The sequence below is a fragment of the Suillus bovinus genome (assembly GCF_016758785.1).
Source record: "Suillus bovinus strain UH-Sbo-P2 chromosome Unknown EDB93scaffold_10, whole genome shotgun sequence".
NCBI classification, from domain to species: domain Eukaryota; kingdom Fungi; phylum Basidiomycota; class Agaricomycetes; order Boletales; family Suillaceae; genus Suillus; species Suillus bovinus.
In genome coordinates this window covers 42,490-66,760 of record NW_024542066.1, presented here as the reverse complement: position 1 = coordinate 66,760, position 24,271 = coordinate 42,490, and the positions used below count along the sequence as shown (strand labels likewise).

Here is a 24,271-nt window from a genome sequence, read left to right as displayed (position 1 = left end):
CAAATTGGACTTACTGAACTGCCTTCGCCAATGGGGCGTCCACCCAGTGTTCCACTCTTTGTACCTAAGGATACACATCCCCAACGATGACCGGCTCTTCCCTGGGCGAATGGAAACCCAAATTGCCGAGTTTGAGGAAGCTGAACCCGAATGGGCGATCGACAAAGTACTGAACCACTCTGGCAAACGAGCCAACTCCACATTTCAAATCTCGTGGAAGTCAGGAGACATAACTTGGCTGCCGTATGATCGGGTTGCCGGGTTGGGTGTGCTGAAAGATTATTTCTTGGAGCTGGGCATCGAGGATGTCTCAGAACTAGAAGAGGGGACCGGGAATCTCGCAGCTGTAGATCCCCAGGTGTCTGTGGGACGCTTGGACCTCAACACCCCCAACCATATAAACCCTGTCGTCCACCCCTCTTCCAAATCCTCCTTTTCCTTCACCTCCGACGACTCTCTACTACTCCTCGCCTGCCAAATCACTCCATCCACCATGGCGCCCATCCTCTCTCACATCGGAGCCTGCTGTTACACCCTGCCAAATGGAATTGGTGATGGGGATCTGATGATAGTGCTGGACATGCTCCGTGCATACCTGGAGCACGATGCCCACTTGAGGTCAGGTACAGCCGCGGACCGTGCATCACCTGTCGGGTATGGAGACTTCTCTTTATCATTCAACATGCTCCAAAATACCAATGGACTCACCTCACATTTTGCGAAAGAGTCCACTGATGGACCTCGAATTAGTGGCCCCTCTCCCTCCATCACTGACCTTGTTGGTGAAGAGACACCACCTGCACCTCCTATCCGCTCTAGCGCCTCTCAGCCCCCTCCTGACGGCGGGCGCTGGCTTAACCCCTGGTGCGTTGAACTCATGGAGGAAGTGCTCTGGCAAAATATGGAAACCTCCAAGAGACAGCAGGAGCGGCGGGAATGCAGTATAGCCAAAAGACAAGTGACCAAAAGGGCTCGTCATGCGGCTAGGGGATCACCATCCACCTTTCAGATCATGGATACCAAGGAAGGACCTAGCAGTGGCACACGTACCTCGGCGCGTCACTCTCCCTCTACTCACATACCTATCACTCCAACCCAAACCCAAACAACCTGGCCACCCGGTCAGATGGAGGTAGATGAACCCAGGGACTCGGCGAAGGACAAGGATCATGGCGAAGGTGTGGGGAAGGGTAAGACCAAGAAGAAGTAAGGATGTCGACACATCCTGGAGGGGAGTATGTGGCAGCTACGAAAAGGTTCAGCCACACACGGGTATGATCGAAGGACTAGAATGCTCCAGACTCAGCTAACGTCAGTAGCCGAGGACCGTATGTTCAAGTGTATGTTTATTTTCTTGTTATTTGTTATTCTATTTTATCACGGACTCCATACACTACCTAGTATATAATATCACGCATTTGTATGAAGTCCCCAGATTTCTTTCGATCACAACTAGGCTTGTATCTGGTTAACATTGCAAAGGAACTCTTCAGTTATCGTTGTGCCATCATCTAAAGTTCGAAAGGACTTCTACCTGCCGTCACAATAGCCTCAATAAAAAAAATATTGCAGTACACGATTGACACCGTCACATATATCGAGTCACATGTACAGATCAGTGAAAATGTAATGCAATCAACACAACCAAAGCTCGCGCCACTTGCAAGTTTTGCCAGTCAGCTGGGTGTGTAAGTAGCCCAAAAGGTTTCGGTATATTGTCGGAGAAATTTCATGTGGTTGTGTTTGGTTTGTGGCTGGATGCCATGGGCTCTCTTACACACCCACCGATGGGTAGGAGTCTGGTATGGCACATAGCCTTCTGCGGAGATAAGCCGCAGTACTGTATGTATCCACGCTCATGGCTGGCAGGCCACTGTCTGAGGTCCTGAAAGCACGGGACAAAATGACCGTAGGGAAAACATTTTCATCGTCTGATTTGAATCTATGTCATGACGTAGTCGATAATATAGCGGGGCGGATCGTACATTAATGATTACTGGGTGACTCGAGTATGGCCATGTAGGTGGAAGAGTGGGAACATGGAGCCAGGAAGAGATGTCAACCGCCTTCCGGCAACTCGGCATTGTGTCACAGCTAGTCACACTCACGTGATGTTTGACGCTTGCTGAAGTCGACCTTATAGTTTTCCTTCATCGCAGATGACTATACAAAGGCTCATTTCATATGTGCCTCCTGGTTGGAAGGTGTGCAATTTTTTTGCTAGTCTAGTCGCTGCTAATGAGGATCGTGACAGCTGAAACACTGATCGCAATGTTTGATGTCTGGATCCATTCAAACCTTATTGAATGTGCTCTTGCGGAAGCGAAGGTCTCACTGCACTCCAGTGATTGTGAGCATCTCAACATGATGCATCTAAATTAGTTCTCTTTCCTCGCACTCGCACTTTGAATCCGCATATCAAATACTCGAGCTCGCTCTCTCTCTATGTTGTACTAACTTTAGCTCATGTTATATCATTTCATTCAACTAAAATTCAGAATCAGCGCATTTTTCAGTGGTTTTTATTGGAAGTACTATTTACAGTGATTGGCACCTATTGTTAACCTTCCCTGCCTTGCTCAGACCGGACATATGGAAGCTTTGCTATCTCTGTTTTGCTCAGGCCTGGAAGCCAGCTACCAGAAACGGTCATCAAAGCCCCGGTTCTAACGCTGTCTTGTCATACAAGCTTCAACATTATCCCGTCAAGGGCATCGATGTTATGTTTGCTCGCATGACTACAAGTAGTGGCTTTCATGATAGGCAAGTGATATGGTACGGGGAGCGGTTGTTGTTCTGACTAATTACCAATAGGTTCGCACTCCTTGGATCTCATACTTCTTCATAGCACCTCTGGTCTTTGCTCGATCTGGAGTGCTCCGCGTTCGTGCATGCACTCGTTCTCATGATGGTTGTTCTCGCCTTGTTGGCATTGTGGTTCTCTACCAAGCTACTATGAATACTATGATGACACGTCAATTGACAAGGTTATTTTTGGCAGGCTCTCCTTTTTCAAGGGTCCTTCTTTCCCCTACCAGTGCTTTATAGCATCCATACACCCATCCTCCTGCTACTAGTGATGCTCTGAAACCTCAGAACCTATCTTTAAACCGACTTATATAAACAGTGTCACTCAACGCAGTTATGGTCGCTTCATCTCCCAACTGTGTTTTCTCAGACTACTCAAACCATGTCACGCATCGTTATCCGTGGAATCCCCTTTTTGACTCGTCTGCGCGCAGCCAAAGGTGGTGCCAAGGAACTTCTTGAGCGCGACCGCGCCCGTGCACAGAAGTTCCTGGCCGGCAAGTCCCACCATTCCTTCTTGTCTGCCAAAGCCAAAGGCGCCAGGAGCACTGGCACAGACTCTAGCATCGATGTCACCGATTCAGGTGTCACTTACACCATGCAAGTCGGTGTTGGAACCCCAGCGACCGATTATACATTGTTGATCGACACTGGTTAGTGGAATACTGTGAATAAATTGGCACTTATTTACACGTCAACAATATTTCAGGTAGTTCGAATACCTGGGTTGGTGCAGACCTCCCATACAACCCCACAAGCTCCAGTCAGGACACCGGTAACTCCATAGTGAGCTATTTGCTCTTAGTATTATGGTGCTGTTAACTGACTGGTCTGGAACTTAGTATGTTAGTTATGGTTCTGGAACTATGTTTGGAGAGGAATGTAAGGACGGCTTCTTTCGGCGACAATAGCACCAACTGAATGTAGATCAGACACCGACACCGTGACCTTAGGGTCAACCTTAGTTATCCAGAACCAAGGCATCGGCGTGGCTTCATACGCGGAAGGGTTCGAGGGCGTCGATGGCATCCTGGGGTAATATTTGGTCCGAAAAGCAGTCATTCGTAGCGCTGATATCTTTGTAGTGTCGGTCCCGTAGATCTCACGCAAGGAACCGTGTCTAACACGACGGATGTGCCTACGGTCACCGACAACTTATACGCTCAGGGAACAATCTCTTCCAATTTACTCGGCATCTCCTATGCGCCGTCCCCCACGGCCAACGTAGCTAATGGAGAGCTCACATTCGGTGGGACTGATAGCACCAAGTTAGAAGGCATCTTTCCTTTGGTTCTGACCTTGTCTGACGTTATATGTCAGGTACACTGGCACACTCAATACTGTTCCGCTTACCACCACCTCCCCGGCCTCGTCGGTAAATCACAGCCTGACCGAAAACGTACTGCTTACTAATCTTGACGATCATTCTCAGTATTGGGGTATCAACCAGTCGGTATCATACGGCGCTAGCCAAACAATCTTGAATACGACTGCCGGCATTGTGGACACTGGCACTACCCTTCTTCTCCTTGCCACTGGTACGCACATATCCGACTTTAATATTTGTCACTCACCGAAATGTCCAGAGGCCTTCCAGGCTTATCAGGAGGCAACTGGCGCCGTCCAAGATTCGTGAGTTCAGCTCGATGAGCCTATTACGTTCTTTTATTTTATGCGGATCAGAACCACAGGTCTGCTAACCATCACGTCGCAACAATACGCTAATCTTCAAAGCTTGTACTTCAATATCGGCGGTGTAAGTTTTGCTCTCGTACGATGAATCTCTGATTAATTATTGGAATAGGTCACGTACGACTTCACGCCTAATGCTCAGATCTGGCCACGTAACCTGAACAGCATCCTCGGAGGAAATGAGGGACAAATTTATCTGATTGTGTCTGACCTTGGTTCCTCGTTTGGGAGCGGGCTTGACTTCATAAGTACGTCCCATAATGTCTTATTGGGGTGTGGTTCTTACAACGCCATGCGCATTCCAGACGGATTTGGCTGGATTCAACGGTTTTACACTGCTTTCGATACCGGGAACAAGCAGCTCGGTCTCGCAACTACAGAATACACTAATGCTGATACCAACTGATGAGGGACCCCACCAAGTCCCCATACCGTTTTCTGTTGCATAATTCTTTTGTTTTTAAGGACCACGCATTTTAGGCTGCATACACGATCTATGCAAGTTTGCCTGTAGATAGCTTCAAGCGTGTACTGGTATTCGCTACGGCTAGTAGTAACTGTGCTATAATGCCAAGTTCCAGAGATTGATGGTTATAGCCTGATTCAGAGCGTTTGAGCTTCGTGTAGACTCGAAACCATCCTGACCTATATCAATATCATGCGTACGTCCTGAATCCTTCTGGGCACCGTGTTTAGCATCATGATGGGCTTTTCCGCTTCAGTGGTGTTCAAAATTAAGAAAACGATGCACACGTTTCACTCTTTCTGAGGACTGAGATACTTAACTGCTGCTATTGTACGATAGAATTGGTATACATGGTAACTTGACTCAGAGATCCAGGGGTTATAGCGTACAGTAAGAGACCTACACATTAGAGTTTGAGGTTCAACCAACACGCACTTTGCTCATGAGGTCGGCGAGTGTGTCTGCAGCCATCTCGAGGGTTGATTTCTTGTCCGTTGCCAGTGGTGCAGGAATTTCTTGCGCTTCCTCAGCCTCCGGCAACTCTTCTTCCTCCTCTTCCTCTTCTTCCTCCTCCTCTTCTTCATCCTCTTCCATACGGATGAGCTTGCCGCCGTGAGCTTTCAGGTGTTCAGCAATGTCATCTAGATGTTCGTTATCTTCAACGTCATCATTGTCCTGCAAGTCTAGCCGTTTCAGCTTGGTCAACTTCGTCACGGCTTGGGCTAGGACCTCGTAGCTTTTGGCATCGAGGTTGTTGTTTTGCAGTCGTAGCTCCTGAAGATTCTGAAGGCTTTTTGTATTCGCATCGTTGAAAGCCTCTAGGAGTGGTGGTACTTCGCCTTCTCCGTTCGAGAGCATGCAGTCAGAGAGGTCTAGGAAGCGTAACTTTGGCCAGCTGGTTTTGACGGCCTCACCCCATGCACGAACAGCTTTCCGACCTTCTTCATCCATATCCACGTCTATGAATGCATTGTCCTGGAAATTGACAATCTGCAATTCAGAGCATGCGACAAGACCTCGCCCAAGGGCCTCAGCACCATCCATACGAATGCCATTCTGGGGCATTTGCACCTCTGTGAGTGTCTTGTGCGCCTCGAATGCCTTGGCCCATGCAATAGCTCCTGGATCCTCTAGCCGATTGCGGCCGCAGATGACAACCTCAAGATTTGATCGTGAGCCATCTGTTGGTGCAGACTTGCACACAGCTTCTGCAATCTTCTTGCCACCAGCGGGTCCGAGGCCATTGTTATTAAGGCGGAGGACGCGTATAGAGTGATTGGTTTCGAGGAAGGGTGTAAGGAAGGGTACAACACGCTCTCCAAACGCGTTATCGTTGAGGTTTATCTCTCGAAGGGAGGTCTTGTTTAAGAGTGGATCGAGAAGTGCTTGAATAGCAACAGGGATCTCCTCGATAGTACGTCCCGTGAAAATATCTGCCAAGTCTGCAAGCTGAACATAAGTCAGTGGGGGACGATCCTTGGATATCGTTTTCGAGGTTAATATCACATACTTGAATCACGTCCGCAGTCTCGAGGAATCGACCAAACTCTTTGGCAGCATCCACGCCGATTGAATTGCCTCCAAGGTGGATAGCTGTGAGTTTGGTAGGGTCGACGCCGGTGGTGAATGGGGTAACGTCAGAAGCTGTTTCGAGCTTCAACTGTTTGCCACGGATATCAAGAATCGTCTTAGACGCCGCCATAGTTAGCGATATGCAATCGATCGTGGTGGGCGTTGTTGAGTCAGTAGTAACACAAGGATAAATCGATAATCATTAATCCAAAAATGGAAGCACAACTTTATGGAAAGTCACGTGCTAAGTAAAGTATTTTCCTCCTGATCGAACACGGCGAGCACGGTGGAATTGACATTATCAGCAACGACGAGAAGCAACAAGGCAGACTAAATACTACATGCGCCCTACAAAAGCTTCTTTCTAAATCACACGGCCATGGCTCGGATGACTCCGATAAACGCATTCGACCCGCTCAGCATCAATCTTGAAAAACAAAAACGTGCACTCTGTGCACTTCTGCCTCCCGATTCCGTTCATATCCAACATATAACCGAGGCGAATACACCAGCCCATACTCTATCCACATTATCTCGCCTGCTGGCTGTTCCAGCTCTCACTCTGACAATCGCCGATCTGTTCAGACCTCTTTTGATTGATTTATGCGCCAGATGGCTTCACGACGATGACGATATTGAAGACAGGTTCATCGCGTTTTGTCTCATTATTGAGCTTCATGAGGAGCTATACCCGTGCGTTTTGGTATCGCACTTGTGTTTTTCGTCTTACGTCTGGTTATAGATGCTTATATGCTTTTTTGCAAAAACCATGTCTATCCAATGGACCACTTGCTTTCATAGCTGCGGCTCCTTCGGTTGCCGAAATTGAAACCACTCGTCTGCACCGCATGTTGCTCGCATATTATCGCCTTCTTCGCGCTAATCGTCTCCTGCCCAAGCATCTGCTATGGGACGGGTCGCTATTATCCAAACTACTCTTCCCGCCTCACCCTGATACAGGTGTACGATTGCTCGCTGCTCGGTGCTATGCATCGCATGTTGGTATGGCAGAAATCGAGCGCGAGAGGCTCATCACCCATGTTCTCGGCGAGTTTTGCGGCGTTGATTGTCCGATTTACTATGCCCAGACTATCGACGGAACTGTCATCGAGACCGATGGTTGGCTCGTGCCTACATTGGAAATAAAGCGTATTCATGACGCACGCGACGCTATTCTCGAAAGTTCGGATTTTTACTCTCTTGATGCAGAGGATGTATCGCAGCCTCTCTCAGAGGCAAACCTGAGGTCTGTGTTGCCTGCTATATCGTTGATATATGAGCCTAATGATTCTGCTAGTCCCTGGATTGCTAATATCCATGGTTTATTGATGCTCAAGTCATCTCCAACTGTGCCTTCCCCTTCAGACATCATTGCAACACCTTCCGCTATCGCTGCTCTACGTGAGATTGCAGCACACCTTTCTCTCCGCTTGCCCATCCTCCTATCTTCTCCACCTTCATCAGGAAAATCACTCTCCATATCCCATCTCGCTTCCTGCTTACATCCAGCGATGCCAGTCAGTGAGCTCATCGTAACCGTTCACCTAGCCGACACGTCCCTCGATCCTCGGGCCCTTCTTGGCTCCTACGTTTCTTCGCCAACACAACTGGGGACTTTTGAGTGGAAGGATGGTGTACTCGTGCGCGCACTACGCGAGGGGCGCTGGCTGGTGCTTTCTGACATAGATCGTGCTAGCATGGAAGTTCTAGCTCTGCTGAAACCGCTTATCGAGAGTATGGGCCTTGGGAATTGGATTGGACACCGCGCAGGTCTGGAGGTCCCCGGCAAGGGTCGCGTCGAGGCGCGTGAAGGTTTTGCGCTCTTTGCCACTCGATCGTTTGCTGTTGGGCACGGAAAGAAGGTGCCTCCCCCAACATTCTTTGGTTCCCATAAATGGCATGAAGTGATGGTGGACGCACCAGACGCAGAAGAGGTAAAATCTATTATAGAAAGCAAGTTCCCGAAGGTTGCGGGGGCTGCTGCAGCTCTTATCAAGCTATGGGATGATGTGCAAGCACTCGGCTCAACGTCATCTTCGCGTCCTGTTGGGCTACGTGAACTTCAGAAGTTTTGCCAGCGAGTTGAGCGCCTTCTGCCGTCCAGCCATACAGTGGATGTGAACATGGATACCGACATCCAGATACCACTCTCAACCATCTTCCCTAATCCTAGTCTTCGTGAAGAAATGTTTCTCGAGGCCCGTGATGTCTTTTTCGGTGCGGGCACTCTCACCGCGTCTGCGCGTGCACACTCTGTGCGAGTCTCCTCTGCCATTGGGGCGCACTTGGATCTGGATGCAGAGCGGCAGGAATGGTTGCTTCTAAAACACACATCGGATTTCGAAATTGAGAAAGATGTCAACGGAGATGTGCTCGCAGCACGCTGTGGACGCACACGTCTCCCCGCTCGTCCCATGAAGGGCATGAGCCTTGGTGCATCCGCACGACCCTTCGCGTTGCACAAGCCAGCTCTGTTACTCCTTTCGCGTATCAGCACTGCACTAGCGCTGTCCGAGCCCGTCCTGCTTACTGGTGAGACTGGTACGGGTAAGACGAGCGCAGTAACATACCTTGCATCATTATTGAGGCGTCCACTGATTTCCCTGAATCTCTCACACCAGACGGAAGCTTCGGATCTTCTGGGAGGCTTTCGCCCTGTCGATGCACGTGTCAGGGGGAGCGAGTTGATGGAACATTGGAGCGACTTATTCGGGAGAACGTTCAGCCGTAAGCGCAATGCTGGCTTCGAGGATGGTTTAAGGAAAGCTGTGAGGGAAGGGCGATGGAAGAGGGCTGTTGGCATGTGGAAGGAGAGTGGAAAGATGGCAAGGGAGAGAATCCGAGGCAAGGTTGAAGCAGATGTAGGGTATGCATTGAGCTTAACTGCATTTGCTCCATTTTTGATCCCACTTCTTAGGGAGAACGACTCTGACGCGCCGAGGAAACGAAGGAAAGTCGAGGCCGAAATGAAGGTCTCCGAAGCGGACTGGGAACGGTTTGATAGAGATGTGGATGAATTTGACCTTCAACATGCACAAGGGAAAGGCAAATTCACGTTTGATTTTGTGGAGGGTCCACTTGTGAAGGCTCTACGTGCTGGTGATTGGTACGTTGCAGTTAAGCTACACACGGTCACGCTTTTCACATGAATTCTAGGGTTCTCCTTGATGAGATTAACCTGGCAAGTCCCGAGACGCTGGAGTGTATCACAGGTCTCCTGCGCGGTCCAACAGCCTCGATCACACTTACTGAGCAAGGCTCCCTGTCTGCTGTTCCACGCCATCATGATTTCCGTCTTTTCGCATGCATGAATCCCGCTACCGACGTCGGCAAGAAAGACCTTCCGCCCACTATCCGCGCACGCTTCACAGAAATCGATGTCCCTCCCCCTGATGCAGATCGCGAGACTCTTCTCAGTATTGTTTCACAGTATATCGGAGCAAGTGCGGTTGGTGATAAAGGTGCTGTGATGGATGTTGCAGAGTTCTACATCTCTGTCAAGGGTGCAGAGCTTGCAGATGGCTCAAACAAGAAGCCACATTACAGTATGCGCACCTTGGCGAGAGCTTTGACGTTTGCTGCAGATATTGCAGGGATGTTCGGCTTGCGACGGGCACTTTGGGAGGGGATGTTGATGGCATTCACTATGGTGTTAGACGGGGGAAGCGCAGAAATTGTCACTGTCCTTGCGCAGAAGTATATCCTTGCTGGTGTCCGTAATCCTCGATCGTTGCTTGCCAGGGAACCGAGTTTTCCTCCTGGGCGGTCTATGGAAGAATTCGTCAAGTTTGGACCATTTTTTCTTGAGAAGGGACCACTCCCCGAGGATCCCATGGAGGAATATATTATGACACCATCAGTCGAGAAGAAGCTCATCGACCTCGCAAGAATCGTTTTAACTCGACGCTTTCCTGTGCTGATTGAGGGACCCACCTCAGCCGGCAAGACGAGTGCAGTGGAGTACCTCGCTCGCAGAACCGGTCACAATTTCATCCGTATCAACAACCATGAGCACACTGACGTGCAGGAATACCTCGGTTCATACGTTTCTGACCCTGCCACTGGAAAGCTCGTGTTTAAAGATGGCTTGCTGGTCCATGCTCTGCGACATGGACATTGGATTGTACTGGACGAGCTGAACTTGGCACCTACAGACGTATTGGAAGCTCTTAACCGGCTGCTAGATGACAATCGGGAACTTATCGTTCCGGAGACGCAAGAGATTATTCGCCCGCATCCACACTTCATGCTATTCGCAACGCAGAATCCTCCTGGCCTATATGCAGGGAGGAAGGTTTTATCCCGTGCCTTCCGAAACCGTTTCCTCGAGGTTCACTTCCAGGATGTGCCCCAAGCTGAGCTTGAAACTATTCTCTGCCAGCGTTGCCGTATCGCGCCTTCCTATGGCCAGAAAATTGTCAGCGTGTTCCGTGAATTGCAGAAACGTCGTCAGTCGAGTCGCGTTTTCGAGAGCAAGCAAGGTTTTGCAACTCTCCGTGATCTCTTCAGATGGGCCGGTCGTGATGCAGTGGGCTATCAAGAGTTGGCAGAGAATGGGTATATGCTACTTGCGGAACGTGCACGACGCGAGGACGACAAAGTTGTGGTGAAGGAGGTGATAGAGTCCATCATGAAGGTCCGCATCGACGAGCGGGCAATCTACAATATTCATTCCACAGTAGAGGATGCACAGACCTTTTTAGGATGCCCCATACCGTCAGACTCAAAGGTTGTCTGGACTAGTGCGATGCAACGGCTCTTCGTCCTGGTGTCGCGTGCTCTACGGTTCAACGAACCCGTGCTTTTGGTAGGAGAGACGGGTTCTGGGAAGACATCTGTCTGTCAGCTCTATACGGAAGCCATCTCCAAGCATTTGTACGCACTAAACTGCCACCAAAACACAGAAACTGCAGACCTCATCGGCGGCCTGCGGCCTGTACGCGACCGTGCCTCAGCCGAAGCTAACATTATCCGTGATGCTAATACCATCCTTGAGCGCGCGGGCATCGACGACATACCTTCTGATTCCCAACAACTCTTGTCCCGAATAAATACACTCCTGAAGACAGGCAAGGACTTGGACCCGTCGCTCCTGGGTTCCTTACGCGATATTCGGGAGAGCCTCAATCGGATCTGCTGTCTGTTTGAATGGCATGATGGGCCGTTAGTCCGCGCAATGCGTGAAGGACACGTTTTCCTTCTCGACGAGATTTCCCTTGCCGACGATTCTGTGCTAGAGCGTCTGAATAGCGTCCTGGAACCTGGTCGCACGATCGTGCTTGCAGAACGTGGCGGTATTGATGGTGATTACCCTGCTATACATGCTTCCAACGAGTTCAAGTTGCTTGCTACCATGAATCCGGGTGGTGACTATGGGAAGAAGGAGTTATCTCCTGCTCTACGAAACCGTTTTACGGAGATTTGGGTACCAGCCGTAACCAGTCAAGCGGATTTGCGGTTGATTGTTGACCAGTCATGGAAGCACGACACCATGAAGCCGTTTACGGGTCCGCTCTTGCAGTTTACTGACTGGCTTCGGGAAAGAGTTCATGACCCTGCTATTTGCTCCCTGCGAGATATATTGGTAGGTTTCCCTTTCGTTAGTGTCGGCCAATTGTGCTTATCGGTGTTTTTTTAGGCTTGGGTGACGTTTGCTAATGCTGCGTACTCTGGCAGTGTAGAATTGATCATGTCTCCAACAGAAATATTCGTATGTTGGCGTTCTCTGTTCAGGCAGTTTGGTTATTGACAATATTTCAGCATCATGCGGCCCATATGACTTTCCTCGACGGTTTTGGATCCTTGCCACAGCTAACTTCTTACTCGTCTGATGCGCTAAGTCAACTGAGGAATGATGCCATTGAGAAGCTGCAGATGCTTGTGCCATTCAAGGAAGCCAATACGGCATGTGCTTATGATGCATCAAACTTCGTGCAGCTTGGATCTTTTGCCATCCCTAAAGGCCCATTAAAATCGGTATTGCATAACTTCAATCTGGATGCGCCAACTGCTCGTGAGAACGCAATGCGAGTGGTCAGGGCATGTCAGGTCTCCAAGCCGGTCCTCCTAGAAGGCAGTCCAGGCGTCGGGAAAACCAGCCTCATTACTACTCTTGCCACGCTTTCAGGATATCACCTTTGTCGGATCAATTTGTCCGACCAAACGGATCTCATGGATCTCTTCGGTTCTGACCTTCCTGTTGAGAATGGCTCTCCAGGAGAATTCGCCTGGAAAGATGCCGAGTTCTTAACAGCTATGCAAGAAGGACATTGGGTTCTCCTCGATGAGATGAATCTCGCGCCCCAGGCTATTCTCGAGGGGCTTAATGCTGTTCTAGACCACCGAGGTACTGTATACATTCCCGAGCTTGGGAGATCCTTTGTTCGGCATCCCGCTTTCCGTGTTTTTGCAGCACAAAATCCACTCCAACAAGGAGGAGGTCGTAAAGGACTTCCAAAGTCCTTTCTGGACCGGTTCACGAAAGTTTATATTGAGGAGCTATCTCCTGAAGATCTTCTTCTTGTCTGCCGAGAGCGTTTCAGGGGTTGTGATGAGGACATGCTACGCGCCATGATCACATACAACAGCCGCCTGAATCAGGAAGTTGTACACAAGAGGACTTTTGGTCGCGACGGCAGTCCTTGGGAATTCAACCTTCGCGATGTTCTCCGCTGGGGGGAGCTATTGCAATCATCGCCAATTTCACAACATCCTCGAGATTTCCTGCGAGTCATCTACCTCAACAGGTTTAGGACTCTCGCTGATCGTAACTGCGCTCAACGATTGTTTGATGAAACCTTTTCTTCATCTAGCCCGACTATCCTTCACAATCCGCATCCTGTCATATCATCGTCACACTTCCGTGTCGGGCACTACCTCGTAGAGCGACGTAACAATACCCTTAGCGTTCGACCCAGGTGCCTACTACAAGCGCACCTTGCTACACTAGAAGCCATTGGGGCATGTCTCTCTAGGTCGTGGTTAGTCATTGTTACAGGACGACACGACAGCGGTAAGTCAGAGCTGATCCGTACTATTGCTGATCTTTCGGGGAACATCCTTCATGAGATAACCATCACGTGTTCCACTGATACTATGGATATCCTTGGAGGTTTCGAGCAAATGGATCATCGTGCGCGGGTACTTGCTCTCGTTCAAGACATCGTCAGTTTTGGAGAAAGTCGTTCTAGATGCCTGTCCAGTTGTGCCACCGATCACCAGACTTATCTTTCGCTTCGTCTCGGGTTATACTCATCACCCCCTCCCTCTTCCAACTCCCTCCTCCATTCTGCAGCACAAGTGCTATCCATCTTCGCTGACCAAAATTCTACGGATGAAGCACAGGCCTTGCTGTATCGCGTTCGGCAATTATCGTCCATGGTGACATCAAATGGCCAATTTGAATGGGTCGACGGACCTCTCGTACGTGCAATCAAGCTAGGACATTGGGTAGTTCTGGACGGCGCGAATCTTTGTAATCCTTCCGTCCTCGATCGACTGAACTCTCTTTGTGAACCTGGTGGAGTTCTCGTTCTCAGTGAGAGAGGATATGTCAATGGTACGGTACAAACTCTCAGACCGCATCCCAACTTTCGCATGTTTATGACATCTGACCCTCGATATGGCGAGCTATCGCGTGCGATGCGAAATCGTGGTATTGAGGTGTCATTGGCCGCTTCCTTCTCCACAGAAGACGAACTTCGCCTCCGACTTCATTGTCGACTTCCTACGACTGTCTTAGGCACAGGTCCTTCTTTCGCAGTAACATATGAGCTCGCACGCAGAGGAATCTACCACACTCATCGCGGGGAAGGTAGCAACTCTTGGCCGTCTGGGTTATTTGAAGAAGAGTCTTCTACATCTTCGTTGATTACTCTGGCACCGTTTCTTCAACCATCCAAACCAGACCTGCGCGCTATGATTCATTTCATACTAAGGACAATCTCTTTGAATGTATCTTCTTCGTTGCGGCGCTTTATGAAGTTGGCAATACCTCCGTGCTCATCACAGTCTATCTTGGACAGTGCCCTTTCCTCGGGGGCTTTCAAGCTCCTTTCTGAGTGGCGAAAATATCTCCTTGCTTCCCAAGTGACGAACGACGCTGTTACAGCTTCGGTTAGTGTTTACTACATATCTGTGCTAGGTCTAGTGCACGTCACACTGTTTGCATGTACTAAATACGTCTATTGGAATATAGCCAATGGACATTTTCATGGTCTGTCCGCCATGCAAGTTCTGCAGTCATGAAAACGGACACCACCCAATACACTTGATTCTCCTTCAAACTTTGAACTTGATCGCTGCAATATTCATCGACGACACTGAGCGAGCTGAGATGTCACAAGAACTGCACGGCATAGGTGCGAGCAAGATAACTTTACCAACACGTCAGCAACATCCAACATATTTACGACTGTTGGATGCTATTCGCGAAGTTCTGGAAGAGGTGCGGAGAGTGGCTGAGGAGGTTTTCAATCAAATCGTTGGAAAATCTCAAGTTCAGGTAAGATTTCAGTCCTCCATTCTCATGCTAATCGTTGTATTGAATGATCATCAGCTTATGGATCTTGAACTCATCCTCAAACTACTTGGTATTTCCAGGCAACTCCGACGATCAGGAACCGGCCCACATATCGATTACTCCTCAATACAGGCCTACTCTAGGTCAATTATAGCCGCGTTGCAATCACGGAGCCCAGTATTTGAACGTCTTGCAAGTATTTCCGCTGCATTGGATGTGACAGTTTCTCCTACCACTGGACTAGGCCTGACAGAAATCTGGACGCATTTGTTCGCACCAACGACTATCAAAGTCTCCCTTCCCGAGATCAGAAGTCTTGAGCATGCCGCTGGGCAATCACACGAAGGCTTGAATCAACACAGTATGGCTTCGTTATCTGCCCTCGGTACATTCTAATGAATCCCCAATAGTCCGCCGCAGGCAAATTCTAAATGTCTTGTCCCTTTATACACTTCCGCTCATGAGCACAGTATCCACTAACTTAGAGATGGAATTGGCACACACGGTGAAAGAAAAGGTTTAGTTCGATTATTGCTCCAGTGTGCACCGCTGAAGTGAAAATCCTAGCTTACGTTGAACTTCCACGGGAGCAGTGATTCTTACAAACGACATGCCAACCCTTCTCTCCTTATCTGCGAATTGCCCTTGTTGAGTGACATTCGCCAGGCATCATCATCTGTGAGTTGCGATTTGGTGCCGCCTTTGCAGGATATCCATGATGACATCTTATAGACCGTTTCTTCTGCCATGAAGCGCTTGATCGACGTGGCATGCGAGGAACCACGCGAGGATCTCATTCGCTTTACATCGTATCAGCATTTCATATGGGTACATGACGCAGGAGGGGGAGGTAAGGGCAGTATCACGTTCTTTACATGCGACTAAATTCTTTATCAGTTCCCACCCATCTATTGATTGCTTTGCAGACTCGTTGGCTCGCGAGTCTGTGGAATTCAAGCTTAACCCAGGCCGTGAGTGATCGTAACGTGGCTGCATATCCTGTGACTTACAAGATCCTGCCAGGAAATTCTCGATGGACCGGATATCCTCCTTTGTCCGACTCTTCTTCGGACCTCCATAGAACTGAAGTATAGAAATTTTGCTTCTATCCGTATCGTGTGCTTATCCACCACATAGCCAAGCGCGGAGCGTCTCGCTAACATCCCTCGAAGGGCACGAAGCTTCTGTTCATCGTCACCTACGACTGCTCTCTATGCAATGTGTTATTCGTGAGTCGCGGATACAACAATTGTCGGCATTCATGTACCAATGCATCTTATCCGTGAGTGAAGCGGCAGTCACTATCGCAATTCTTATCCAATCGTCCATCAGATTGCGTCATGCTTCGCTTCATCATTTGATGACATTGACTGGCAAGCCATGCTCGGATCTCCTGTCAGTAGCAGCGCCTTCCCCATGACGATGTTGTCTCTCCTCGAACACTCCAAACATGAGCCCTTGAAGGCAGCTATCCGTCTATTTTTACGCCCCAACCTCATACGGTTCGCAACCGACCACCAGTCACGAGACATAAATTCAGCTCGCTTGGGACACTGCTACATTTCTCTCAGCAGAGTAATTCTTAACCTATCCATTCCCGATCTTCCGGTAGACCCCGCAACCGTGATTCATCGTTTAGCGGAATATTCGCAAGAAGAGATTGATTTTCTGTCGACCCAGTCGTCTTTCCACAAAGCATGGGAACACCGAACCACTGGCAATATATTCAACTGTGACATACAATATCTCGATGTTTGTTCTGAAGCAGAACACAAAGATATGCCATTGGGTTCCTCAAACCTTCCACGACGACCTGATTGTAACCGCATTCACACATTTTGGTCTGAGGTTTCACAGTTTCAAAGTCAAGTCATCCAACCCAGCAAGGTCGACGATTTGACTGCCATTCTCGAAATCGGCGATGCTTCTTCTTTCGCGCGCGAATCCGTGATGCAGGAATCAATATCTGGGTTTTGTCGACGGATGGATGATCTTTACCGTGACTTTGGAGATATTGCAAAAATTATTCACCTTGCGCTCCTGCTCCTCCGTCTCGGAATCCGACTTGTTCGCTGTTCTGCGCAGCAACTGTCCTACGCACAACACGCTCAGCAGAACATACTTGCTGCTTCCCTGGTGACGTATCCGTCTCTTCGCAGTGCACAGCTGTTGCAGACGCAACTTCAACGGGGAGCTGCATCCGGAGCATCTCCCTCTGACCAGGTCCTACTGCATGTGTCAGCCATAGGCCTCTGTGCTGCCATATCCGGCCTCGCTCCCCATGCTGCTGCTGTCCATGAGGTGTATGAGCAAGCATTCAGGCTCTGGACCATGGACCGCACTCGCCAAAATGAGAAGGAACATGATGACTCGTCGCTATACAGACGTAGCACCCTTAATCACGATGCCTCCACGGAAGCTGAAGCCGAGCAGAAGGAGTTTTTGGAGCTGTTCCCGACATTTGAGGACGCACTCGCTAGTCCTAACGATATACCCAACAAGATTCACGACAAGCCCTCTGAGTTCTTTAGTGTTTCTGCAGCCGAAGCGCTGCTGGGGATGCATTTTGGACTCGCTGGAGTTGCTAGTATCAGCATCAGTGTTGGAGGTCCCAATACGAGGTTTGATTCATCTCGTCGGTCGGTTTTGAAGACGCTCCTCGACAATCGATATCCCACTCTCCCAGACACCCTTGACGATGAATCGTTGCACGAACAACTTTCTTTGATTCACGTTCATCTTCTCGCGCTGAAGTCTCAGGAGCACCCTACTGGCCAGCTGTTCGACTTCTACACTGACGCGAACTTAAGAGAGGCGAAGAAAGCCCTTGCGGCGGTGAACTCTCTTAGAACGCGGTTGATTGCGCTTGTCGAAGAATGGCCAGATCAGATGGTTTTGCAGCACCTGAAAGACCGTTGTGATGCGTACTTGGCCCTGGACATAAACAGTCCCATTGCCAAATTGTTGTCCGGCCTGGAGCAAATCATACTGCAGACAGATGACTGGGAAATGTACGCACACCGTGACAATAGCCTCAAGGCACATCGGCAAGAGTTCACAACGCTCGTTGTAGAATGGAGACGCTTGGAACTGTCGTGCTGGAAAGTGCTATTACAGTCTCAGTCTGACTCGTTCGTCAAAGGAGTTTCGGAATTTTGGTTCCGGCTGTATGATCTCACCGTGCGCGGCGCACTTAGTGCAGCTCACGAGGATGAGGGCGAAGCTCTCCAACAATATCTCAGACAGCTGCCATCGCTCCTGGACGACTTCGTGCATTCCAGCGCTCTAGGTCAATTCCAGGTCAGATTGGATCTCCTCGAGACTTTCAGGGTTATCGTCGTTCATATCGCGTCTACGTTGGATGGACAACAGCGCAATGCCCTCGAACGTGTCGGACTTGTCTTGACGTCCACTCGGAGATATTATCGATTATTTGCAGGCCAGTTAGCCAAATCTCTGACGGATCAAAGAGAATCACTTGAGAAAGATGTTCAGGCATTCATAAAGCTCGCCAGCTGGAAAGACATTAATGTTCAAGCCCTGAAGCAAAGTGCTCAGCGAACGCATCATCAACTCTACAAGCTGATCCGCAAATACCGGGAAATCTTGCGCCAGCCCATCGCTGAGCGCATATTGCCAACATTTGCTGGTGATGCAGAATGCACCCAGTCAATAGATGCTCTGGGTTACTCGGGAGATCTGCTCTCCGTGGCATGCACTCTGGAGCGCGGCGACTCTCCACAACCGAACGAAACCTATGTCACTCCTTCTCACCTGGCCAATCTGAACCAGACGCTCGAGAGATTCCATAGGCTCATGGACAGTCGTATTCGGGCTTTCTTGCGCCGACGTCTCCCTCATCATGTTGACCAATTTGCGGTCGAAATCATCCTTACCGCACGAGACCTGGCAGCAGAAGGTGTACCTCCAGATCTTTCCAAGGAGAAACGAGAAAAATACGTCAAGGGCCTGCTGGTTCGCAAAAGGAAGGCTTTGAGCGATCTCTTGAAGGAGCTCAAACGTGCCGGTCTCGCTGCCAATGTGAAACCAGAAGTGCTCGCCAAGCTCAGAGATGAATACTGGATACGAGTGCAACCGTCGATGCCTCCAGAAAGCTTAATACATGTCGAGAAGGGGGAGTATTACTTCGACCGCCTTCGTGGTGCTCTTTCGGCAGTCAGAGCCTTAGTTTCCGATCATCACTCGGACATAAGCACGCGTGATCTGCTTCGAGGTATTGCCTTTGTCGAGTCTGGTTATTCATTAGCTCTTGAGGCGAGGTCTTCGTAAGTCGACATATTCTTGATGATACCTTTTCTTACTGTGAGTGTCCAGGCTATCAACAGCTTTTCAGTATTTCATCGACATCAAACGATGCGCCGAGCGCCTTCAGACCCTCGTCGAAGCACCTCTACTTGTCACCAAAGGATTCTCCCCCACTCGTCTGATGCATCTATGTCAAGCACTCGGCAACGCCGTTCATGCTTTCGAAGAACTTCTCCAAGGAATTCGCCTTTTCATCGAAATTCAGGAGGACCAGGGCGTCGCACCATCAGTCATGGTTGAGGTCCAATCAGTTTATGCCAAGACACGACTTCTTCGTGACCGTACTTCGGAGGTTCTTCAGGGAAGTCAGAACACAATGCCTACGGTGCTACCTGGTGGTGAGTAGGTTCCTCACGGACATAGTCACAAACTGATTATTTGCCCAACAGTTGAACACGAAACTGTTAAAGAAGCTGATGAATATTTCCGTGCCATTCCCGCCTACCTCCAAAAGATGAAGACGATGGAACCACGACTTGGTTACATCTTGTCTCCTATCGAGCACTGGCTCCGTGATCAATACGTTTCTACAGATGCCGAGACAGCACCTGGAACTGTAGAATCATTAGGTGCGGATGTCATCATCGAGACGCTTTTGGTTGTAGTGCAGTCCCTCTTGAAAAGATGTCCAAATGGATCTAGCGATGAGTCTCCTGATGATGAAGCCCAGGATAATTTTATTCGAGAGGACTTGCGCACAATTTCAGGCTTCACTCGATCCTTGGACCTTGAAGTCCTCCTGGAACGGCTGAATGTCATGACGACCCATCTTTCCTCCCTTTCACAATCCGACATCCAGGCAAGTCTTCGACGCCTCCTCCCATTTCTCCAATGCTACATTTCTTTCGTGGGAGAACACCTCATGGTGCACAGTCAATGGACGAAGGCTCTCTTCAAGCTTGACTTCGTTGTTTCCTCTGTTATGCATACCCTCGCCAGGCAAGGCTTTTGTTTGCCCCCGGATGCAACTGATTCGGGTGATGTCGAAGGTGACACTGAGACCGCCGGGGGCGTGGGCTTAGGTGAGGGAACGGGAATGGAGAACGTAAGCAAGGAGATCGAGGATGAAAGCCAGGTTGAAGGCTTAAAAGGGGACGAAGGTGAAGCCCAAGATGAGCAGGTGCACGGAACTGATGATAACACCATTGAGATGAGCGAGGATATTGGTGGGGAGATGGAAGATGTGCCAGACGATGGAGAGCAGGACGGTAGTCAGGAAGATGATGGCGACGAGCAGGAGGAGCCGGATGAACAGCTGGGGAAACTTGATGCAGGTGATCCGAATGCAGTCGACGAAAAGTTGTGGGGCGACGAATCTGCGGAGTTAGATTCTGCTGATCAGGACCAGGTCCCCCAAGATCGCTCGGAGACGCAGCAAGAGGAATCAGAGATCGTAGCCAAGGAGCACACCCAATCAAAGAAAGATAGTGGAAAGGAGAAGGAGGAAAAGAAAGATGGAATGTCCGATGAAAAAGGTGAAGAGATTCAAGAAAGCGAAGAAAATAAGGGCGAAGAACCCGACGAAGATTTGGAGGCCCCAAACGCGAATGGCGCGCCCATGGACGAGTACATTCCCGATGCCAACACCCTGGATCTACCTGATGACATGACTCTGGAGCCCGATGAAGAAGGGGATCAAGGAGGACTCGACATGGGAGATGAAATGGACACGGAGCTAGACGAAGATGACCAATACGCCGACGACATGGAGGAAACGAATCAACCTAAGAAGGATGAGTCCCCGGAGGATGTACCAGAACCTCAATCGCAAGAACACCAACTGCCGGATCAGCCTCCCCAAGCTGCAGACGATGCAGACAATGTAGAAGAAGATGTCGAGGAAGGCGCTGTTGCTCAGCCAGATATTTTGCCTGGGAACGGAGACACTGGGAACAAGGACAATGAGTCGCAGGCCAATGATAGTGCACAACAAGGGCAGGCAGGTGACGCGTCTGGTGAAATGAGGGACGATGCCGCGGCAACTGAACAGAGCACCAACGAGACATCTGGGGAATCAAAGTACGCTCAATTGTCTATGCAGAAATCCGTATCTGACTTGTGACCAGACCAAGAGATGATGCTGAACCCTCAAGTCCATGGTCTCCTACCGATATTGACACAAAACCAGGTACATCAGCAGAGGGCACGCAGCATGGTGGAGCCTACGCCCGCCAACACACCGAACTCACTACGAACCCTATCCGCAATCTTGGTGATGCACTTGAAGAGGTACAACAGCGCTTCGAAGACATTCTGGGCGGTGGGGAGCCTTCCCCGCCTATTGCAGACCAAGCTGCCGAACAGGTCGAATATGCTGATGCGGACGAGGAGATGCAAGCTCTGGGTGCGGCAGGCGAGGAGCAGGTCGCGAAGCTGAATGATCTAAGGCTTGTTGATGAACAAACAGAGGCAGCTGCACTACCCATGGATATCGATACTCCCGGAACGGACGAGCTTGTGCGACCACAGCCATTGGCCTCGTTGCATACAGAGCCAGCGACTGAGGGTGCACGTCCAAACATAGAAGGCGCTATCACTCAATCGGAGATGCGCTCTGCCGCGGACCCCGAACATGTTTCCTCACGCCGTGATCCTTCGTCTTCACACGCAGATGTCGATGAAGAGATGGAACAATCCGGTCCAGACAGATCCTTTGAAAACATAGAGGTGGCCCTCCGGACCTGGCAGGATTCAGGCCATACCTGCGAAGATGCCGAGTCTCTTTGGCGGCTTTATACCTCCCTTACACACGACCTGTCTTACGCTCTTTGCGAACAACTGCGCCTCATACTTGCACCCACCCTGGCCACTCGTCTCAAAGGCGACTACCGGACAGGTAAAAGGCTCAACATGAAGAAGATCATCCCTTATATTGCCTCTGACTATACCAAGGACAAGATCTGGCTTCGGCGCACGCGCCCCAGCCAGCGCGAGTACCAGGTCCTTCTTGCACTTGACGACAGCCGCAGTATGGCAAGCTCTCGCAGCGTACATCTTGCTTATCAGACGCTTGCCCTCGTGAGCAATGCCATGGGAAAACTTGAGGTCGGCGACGTTGCAATTGCTAGGTTCGGCGAGGGCATGGAGCTACTTCATGGCTTCGACGAAGGACCATTTACAGATGCTGCCGGTGCAAAGACGCTCGGTGCGTTCAGATTTGAGCAGCGTGCAACGAACGTCCTGGATATGGTAGAGAGGAGCCTTGAAGTGCTAGAGAGCGCTCGGGAAAGAAGGGCCACTGGGTCAGCAAGTGCAGGTGAACTATGGCAGCTAGAGATCATCATTTCGGACGGTATCTGTCAGGATCACGAGCGTTTGCGGCAGGTGCTGAGACGGGCAGCAAGCCAACGCGTTATGATCGTGTTCATCATCATCGACTCGCTGCACTCGGCCTCCACTTCTGTGCAAGGGCAAACACAAGACGCTTCTGCTGTACAGAACTCAATCGTTTCGATGAATCAAGTCGCCTACACGATGGTCAACGGGCGCATGGAGCTTCAGGTGGAGAGGTATCTGGATTCTTTCCCATTTGATTACTATGTGGTGTTACGAAGTGTTGAAGCGTTGCCTGAAGTACTGTCAGATACGCTCAGACAGTTTTTCGAAAGGATCTCGGAAGAGTAGAATATATGCATATATCGTTGACCTAATATATATAAGTTCCATGTTCGAGTTGATATGATGCATCTATTGTGAGGCAGGAGTCCTCGTTGACTCACTCCTGCTGCTCTAGCCTCAGTAGGTGCCTACTCCTTCTTAATCTTCGTTTAGCAGACTTTGCTATGCATAGATATTTTGGCTTGTTAACCATCATGCATCCTAGAGTACCTGCCAGGCCGAAGTCATACAAGTCTGCCACCATGTTCACCGATAATCAGTTGACGAATACATGATCTCAAACCACACAGACAAGCTACCAGAATTTAAAAACTACTCGCCCATTCTAGCAGCTCTTCATTCGCCACATGGCAACGAGAATCTTGAGTGTCAGGCTGTTAGCCACAGGCTCAGCGGCCTAGTGCTGCCGTGGTCCGGTTCGGTCCGGTTCAGAGGCAGTTTGATGAGAACCGAGAACAGAACCAAGGTCCGGTTCTACCTTTATCGACGAACCTTGGACCGAACCTTTGCGAACGGTTCGCAGCGGTCAGGTTCGGTTTTTTTTCGGTTCGAACGCGAACCGGACCCAATTTTTTCTATAGCTGGCAAAAAAAAAAAATATAATCGAAGTACTTTGACCACGGCAGCACTACGAGCTCTGTATCCCTCCACAATACTAACAACAGCACCTTTTCCCGGCGATGATACACTCCGCTGAGTCACGCGAAGAGAAATATATCAATGTCATTGCACATGTACATACATGGGACGGAACGAGTTGTATCTAAGATGCTTGATGTATCAACGGCTAGTAGATTGGGGGACTCGTGAGGTGGGATGATATGTTGATGGTGCGGGAGTGATGCCTGCCTCAATGAGGTTGCCGAGTCCAAGGAGTCCTGGAGAGGCTGTATCTACATCAGTAAATTCACTAATTCCTTAATTAGCTTTCCCGCCGCTTGCCGTCAATTATTTTCCCACAAGAAGCAGTTAAGTCCTTGGCAAGGGCGGTAAAAACCACTTGCTGCAAGTTCAACAAGTAGATCCCTCTTGTTTTGCACTTATTTTTTACTTATTTCCACTTGCTCAAGCTTGTGCCCACTTGGTTCATGAAAAAAACGGTGGCAAATACTGCATTTATAGCGAGACAAGCAGACAAGTTAATTTAAAGTGAGAGCAAGTGACAGTCAAGTATTGGTAAGTAGCAGAAAGAAACATTAAAGAGCGGGATAGTGACGGTTAGCGATGGTTTAAAATGCGTGAAACTATTAGTAGTAGTAGTGGCGATG

General features: G+C 49.7%; 3 protein-coding genes across 3 annotated transcripts; 2 read left to right on the top strand and 1 right to left on the bottom strand.

Annotated features, from left to right (window-relative positions):
* Nucleotides 1–3,019: 3,019 nt before the first annotated feature.
* Nucleotides 3,020–5,184, top strand: EDB93DRAFT_51708 (acid protease). The gene is made up of 11 exons (XM_041456605.1): nucleotides 3,020–3,461; nucleotides 3,518–3,594; nucleotides 3,651–3,690; nucleotides 3,741–3,843; nucleotides 3,894–4,076; nucleotides 4,129–4,183; nucleotides 4,241–4,346; nucleotides 4,395–4,440; nucleotides 4,492–4,564; nucleotides 4,613–4,748; nucleotides 4,806–5,184. The coding sequence occupies exons 1-11, from the start codon at nucleotides 3,191–3,193 to the stop codon at nucleotides 4,904–4,906; spliced, it is 1,191 nt and encodes a 396-aa protein (XP_041310543.1). The 5' UTR covers nucleotides 3,020–3,190; the 3' UTR covers nucleotides 4,907–5,184.
* Nucleotides 5,185–5,572: 388 nt separating this feature from the next.
* Nucleotides 5,573–6,803, bottom strand: EDB93DRAFT_1201437 (uncharacterized protein; the record flags this gene model as incomplete). Its single annotated transcript, XM_041450950.1, has 2 exons — nucleotides 6,477–6,803; nucleotides 5,573–6,415 (listed from the first exon to the last, which is right to left on the bottom strand). Coding segments are annotated over exons 1-2 (1,035 nt in total), but the record flags the coding sequence as incomplete, so codon positions are not given.
* A 114-nt stretch (nucleotides 6,804–6,917) lies between these two features.
* On the top strand, nucleotides 6,918–23,009 carry EDB93DRAFT_1101572 (uncharacterized protein; the record flags this gene model as incomplete). Its single annotated transcript, XM_041447111.1, has 19 exons — nucleotides 6,918–7,231; nucleotides 7,281–7,784; nucleotides 7,836–9,404; nucleotides 9,456–9,644; nucleotides 9,695–12,122; nucleotides 12,177–12,248; nucleotides 12,299–14,653; nucleotides 14,736–15,041; nucleotides 15,096–15,444; nucleotides 15,470–15,576; nucleotides 15,627–15,737; nucleotides 15,792–15,909; nucleotides 15,986–16,030; nucleotides 16,083–16,147; nucleotides 16,197–16,288; nucleotides 16,634–19,345; nucleotides 19,395–19,723; nucleotides 19,775–21,404; nucleotides 21,452–23,009. 19 exons carry the CDS (start codon nucleotides 6,918–6,920, stop codon nucleotides 23,007–23,009), a joined length of 14,853 nt encoding a protein of 4,950 aa, XP_041310541.1.
* Nucleotides 23,010–24,271: the final 1,262 nt, after the last annotated feature.

Bases quoted from the DNA above. Each gene is read 5' to 3' on its own strand.
- EDB93DRAFT_51708 (XM_041456605.1), top strand. From the start codon at position 3,191: ATGTCACGCATCGTTATCCGTGGAATCCCCTTTTTGACTCGTCTGCGC. The intron at 3,691-3,740 runs GTAAGGACGGCT...AATGTAGATCAG, and splicing joins AACTATGTTTGGAGAGGAAT to ACACCGACACCGTGACCTTA. The intron at 4,441-4,491 runs GTGAGTTCAGCT...TATGCGGATCAG, and splicing joins ACTGGCGCCGTCCAAGATTC to AACCACAGGTCTGCTAACCA.